The 5666-nt window shown below is 48.4% G+C and overlaps 1 protein-coding gene across 1 annotated transcript in view; it reads left to right on the plus strand.

Annotated features, from left to right (window-relative positions):
* Positions 1–3036: 3036 nt before the first annotated feature.
* The window catches only part of SDF2L1 (stromal cell derived factor 2 like 1), a 15489-nt gene continuing 12859 nt past the window's right edge, over positions 3037–5666 (plus strand). The window contains exon 1 of the mRNA XM_027847500.1: positions 3037–3138. Within this exon, the coding sequence (XP_027703301.1) occupies positions 3037–3138 (102 nt within the window). The remainder of the gene's footprint in view (positions 3139–5666) is intronic.

Below are 5666 nucleotides of genomic sequence, written 5' to 3' on the forward strand. Positions count from 1 at the left end.
GACAGTGCAGAGTACAAGGAAACCAATGAGGCCTCTGAGGATGCTGAGGAGGAAATGTCCTAGGAGTCCCTGCCAGCAGAAAGGCCTCCTCCACCGTCCCTGCCCCACCCCGCTGTGCCTAATAAATCAAAGTTATTTTAGGTTACTCCCCTGGTCTTCACTGCCTTGGTCTGCTACAGCTCTGGTACCTTGGGAAGAGTGTCAGATTTGTCGGTCAGTCAGTCAATCAGCAAGCATTAAGCGCTTATCATGTGCATCTGCAAAGCTCGGGATATCCTGATAAGTTGGGTTTTTTTTAATCGTCCCTGCCCTCAGGGTGGTTACATTCTAACAGGTGGACAATCAATGTGCAAACATTTATTAAGCTCCTACTATGTGCCAGGCACTGTGCCAGGCTCTGGGGATGCAAAAAAACCCAACAACTCTTCTACTTTCAAGTTAGAGGACTGAGGTTTGGATCACCGCTCTGCCTCTTGGCATGTGTGGGACATGGTGGACACATCTCTTTTCTTCTCTAAGCCTCCCTCTCCTCCTCTGGACTAGACAAATCCCAAGCTTCCTCCTAGATCTTAGTCCTGTGACTCTACAAGGCCTGGCATGGATTTGCCAACCATGGTCTGAGGGTGGGGGCTCAGGACAGATGGAGTGGGTAAGGTCAGCGTATGGAAGTGGATAGAGAGCCAACCTAAGGTCATTTCTGTCTCAGATGGTAGGTGACCCTGGGCAAGTCATTTACCTTGGTGAGTTGTTTCCTTCTCTGCAAAATGGGGATAAAAGCATGTTTCACAGCGCTCTTGTGAGAACGAAGTGAGAAAGCACGGAATGGGCTTTGCAAACTTGAAACGGCTGGGGAAATGCTGCCTCATGTTGTTGCTATTTATTAAGGCTAAGCCTGTCCATCTTCGAGTTCCCTTCAGAAGACTGGGCTCAAAGGACAGGCAGAAGACAGCCTGGGATTCCAGGTTTGGAAGACTGTTTAGGTCTTCATTCATTCATTCCTTCATTCAATAAACATTTATGAAATGCCTCCTATGTGCCAGGCGATGTCCTAAGTGCTGGGCATACAGATACAAAAGATACTTCCTGCCTGCAAGGAGGGAAGACCACACACACACACACACACACACACACTCACTCTTGCACAGCTGAAGGCCAATGAGGGAGGGAAGAGGAGGAGAAGGTGGTACCTGGAGAAGAAATCCCAAAGTAATACAGTCAGGTGGGAAATGAGAAGTCGGAACTGAGCGTGCTCCTTGAGGGGAAGCATGATATGGATGCCTCCACCCTCCCGGCAGAGGGACCCAGGTTAGTGAGAGGGTGGAGTCCCAAGGAAGGCGGGATCCTGCAGGACTGTGAGGTTTGCCCCATCATGAGCTTCCTGGGGCATAGGGGGGATGTCAAAGCAGTCCCATGGTAGTGCAGCCATCCCCACGTGAATGGGCTGGGTGGAGGCACTTTCTTTCCTTAGGAATGCTAGGTTTCTAAAAGAGGCTAGTTTTATTTTGCTTGCACCAGACCTGTGATTTCATCATTTTGTGGAACTGTTTAATGAGGAAACTCCCTCTACCAATGACGAACAGTGCCAATTCTATACCTGACAGTCCTAGGGGACACTGAGGTTAAGTGACTGGCCCAGGGTCACACAGCCAAAGAGCAGAATTTGAACCCAATCAATCAGTCAATAAATATTAAGCTCCTACTATGTGCTAGGCAATGTGCACTAAGGATACAAAGAAAGGCAAAAGATAGTCCCTTACAATCTAGTAAGAGAAGACAATATACAAAAGGAAGCAAACGAGAGGTGGAGGATGGGAAGACTAGTGAGAAGATGCCTAGCTGGAGACATGATGGCGACACCCAAGGCAATGGAGCCATGTGGGAAACGAACCCAGGTCTTGGTGGTTTCCAGACCGATGCCGCTACACTACATTACCTGTCAGAAGGCTTGTGTTAACAACTTGGATGGATTTGCCATCTGTAGAATAAACTTTATATTGAGTTGTGTGCTCAGATCATGCAGACATGACAGGCAGTGGTAGCATGGAAGCTCCCTGCGGGCAGGATAGTAGTTCTAGAAGCCATCAAGTCTACTCTCTCATTTTGTAGATGAAAGAATTGAGGCCCAGCGAGGTTTAGTGACTCACCTAAGCTGATAGGCTTCAGAAGGATGTAAACCCTGAATAGAAACCCAACATTCTATCCACCTGATGAGCTACCTCTGTCTCCTCAACCTTCTCTTCTCTGATTCCTTCAACCAGCCCTCCTGTGGTGGGCATTCGCCATTATCACAACCCTCTCCTGGACACTGTCCGTCTCGTCCATATCCTTGCTGGTGGGGCCCTTGGTGGACCACGAAGACACGGAGCTGCAGAAGCCATCCACACCTCCATTCTTCTGCTTCCTGAAGTCTTCAGAGAATCAGGCTGTTAACTAGCTGGAGGAGCGTTGGGAGGTGGTGTGTACACGGGCAGCTTGGGCCACCAGCCCAGAGGCTGTAGCAGAGGGTGGTCACTGTGTGTAAGCTCAAGCACGACTTTTCCCCTGGCAGGAGCTTGGAGGGTGCTGCTGGGGGGGGGGGGTCACCAGTTTGTAGACCCAGGAGGATGACCTGAGACATGCTAAAAATGGCCAAGTTAGAAAAATCATCTTTCCTCTTGGACCCCATCTCTGCATTTGGGGTCTCCTCACCCATTAGTGGCCAGTCTCATTCATGAGGTGTAGACAAGTCACTTTGTAATGGTCATGTGACTGATTGAAACCTGGTCAGACAATTCTAAGCAAGCCCGTCTGCTCCTTCACCCTCTGTCTGCCCAAGGGTTGGAAGGTGGTTGAGATGGCCTCATCAAGCATTCAGAGACAAGTTTAGCTCCAGAAGCTAACATCCCTTCTCCCTCAATCTCATTTGACCTGGCAGATTTCACAGAGGCTGCCCATCTATCCCAACCCCTCCAGTGCTCTGCCTGTCCCCACCTTCAGATCCTTGTCCCAGCAACCACAGTTCTCTCCAGGGATGGTCCCAGCTGAATGTCAGTGCCGATGGAGGTCTACACCCTTCCTCCCAAAAGCCTGGTTTTCAGCAATATTGTCCGACATTTCAATGAAGACGAAAAAGCATCAGCATCAGCTACCACACTGATGGTAAATTACTTAACTTGAAAAGACTACAAGCTACAACTAAAGTGGAGGGATAGTTGGTGTGTGACTTTTTGTGCACGTGATTATGTACTCAATGCAGCCTCTGGGGATGAGATGCTATAAAGTATGGATCAGTTCTCTGCTGCTTGTGCTAATTCTGGCCTAACAATTAGCACCATGAAAACACAGGTGATCCATCAGCCAGCACCACACCATCCATATGTGGAACCATCTGTTACAGCAAATGGAGAAGTCTGGAATACTGTTGTGGGTCCCCATTGGGAAAAAGCTACAAAATACAGTAATAACAGAAAAGCCATTAAAAACTTAAACTCTATGAAAGGTAGAAGCCCAGACATGGTGATCTGTTAAAATCATAACTTAAATACTGAATCATAACTTAGACATTGAGTCGTAACTTAAAATACTATGACCTATGAAAGCCATAACAAAAATATCGTGACTGGTACATGATCAATACACAAACTTATGTTTGGGCGTAACACTGACCTAATGCTCAAGCTCATTCTAAGCAGAAAACCAAAAATATCTCCCAATCAGCAGTCATGCACTCTCTAGCTCCTCCTCTCTTTGTCTGTTTTCTATAATTACCACGGGGATTTTTTGGGTTCTTTGTCAGGATCCACTGAACTGCCTGGCTACTCACCATGGATTGCTGATTATCTGAACTCTTGGCAGGAATCCATTATACTGGCTCTTAATGTAAGTAACTCAATTGATCAATATGGAGCTCCTTGGCCTTTTCCTTTGGTAACAAACTTGTTTCACTGTGTGGAGAGGGAGAGATGTAGAAATCCCTAGGTGGGGGAATTCCAGGCTTTACAATTGTAGGTAAGTTCACTCACCTTGGCAGTATATTTTCCTGGGATTCACACATTGATAATGAGGGTGATGTACACATTGCCAGAACTAGCTCTGTGTTTAGGAGACTCCAAAGGAAAATATGGAATAAAAGAGGTATTAGACTGACTGCCAAACTGAAGGTCTACAGAGCTGTTGTGCTGACCTCATTGTTAAATGTCTGTGAAACTTGGACAGTCTACCAGCACCATGCCAGGAAACTGAATCACTTCCATTTGGAAGTGCTTCAGTCCTACGAAGATTCTGAAGATCACCTGGCAGGATAAGAGACCAGACACTGAGGTTCTTTCTCAAACTAAATCGAAGCATTCAATCTCTGCTTCAGAGAGCATAACTCCAATGGGCTGGCCACGTTGTTTGAATGTCAAATGTACACTTGCCAAAAAGACTATTTTACAGAGAACTCACCCAAGGCAGGTGCTCCCATGGGGGCCAGAAGAAGCGATACAAGGACACTCTCAAGGACCCTCTTAAGAACTTTGGAATTGATTGTGAGACATAGGAGACACTGGCACAGGACCGCCCAGCATGGCGTGCCCTCATCAGAGGAGGGGCTGTGCTCTGAGCAGAGCAGAATCGAAGGAGCTCAAAAGAAATGCAAGATGCACAAATTTAGAGAATCCACCCCAAATGTTCACATGAGCCATTTGTGCCCGACCTGTGGTAGAGCCTTCCGAGCTCATATTGTTCTGATCAACCACAGTCAGACACGCTGGACCTTGACTCCAACATCATGATATCATTTTGGTCCTCTGAGAAGGAAGGACAAGCAGCCCAGCTGCCTTGGGAAAGAAACGTCTTGGGTGGCTCATCCCCCAGGACACCTATCATCTCTCACCCAGGCTCCCTTTGGTTTCCTGGGAGGCAGTTTGGTAATGACCGCTATATTAAGTCATGCCTCCCAGAACTGACCACAGGACTGAGCGTGGCCTGAGGGATTAGCATCACCTCCTCAGTCCTGAGAGCTCTGCCTTCTGTAAGACAGCCCCACATCATATTGCCTCTCTCCACATCCACTCAAATCCTCAGATCATTTTCTGACCAACTGCTGGCCCCATTTTCTAAGCCTCCCTGGGACAGAGGGTAGTCTTGGCCCACGTTTCTGCACACGCTACTAAGCTTCAAGACCTGGATCCTGTGCCCACGCCAGGGAAGGAACCCCAACCCGGTGGCTAGGACATGCCAAGACCTGTCCTTCCATCTCTGCAGCATCTCACCAATACATCCTCTTCCCTCCTCTGCCCCTGCCCCCACCCTGGTGCAGACCCTCATCACCTCACACCTGGACACCTGCAGTGGCTGCTGGGGGTTCTGCCTGCTTCGAGTCTCTCCCCTCTCCAGACCATCCTCCATTCAGCCAAGTGCAAATCTGATTATGTCACACACACACACCCTTCTCAACAAACCCCAGTGGCTCCTTAACGCCTCCGGGATCAAATACCAAATGTTCTGCTTGGCATTCCAAGCCCTCCAGAGACCTTCCATCGTTCAGCTCTCTGGCTGTCCTCCATGCCTGGAACACTTTCCCTTCTCTGCTCTGACCACTGACCTCCCTGGCTTCCTTGAAGTCCCAACTAAAATCCCCCCTCCTACAAGAAGCCCCCCAAGCCCTCTTACCTCCTATTTATACTGTGTATTGGCTGCTTTGT

Source organism: Vombatus ursinus, unplaced genomic scaffold (assembly GCF_900497805.2).
Source record: "Vombatus ursinus unplaced genomic scaffold, bare-nosed wombat genome assembly UNPS02015411.1, whole genome shotgun sequence".
In the NCBI taxonomy this organism is placed as follows: domain Eukaryota; kingdom Metazoa; phylum Chordata; class Mammalia; order Diprotodontia; family Vombatidae; genus Vombatus; species Vombatus ursinus.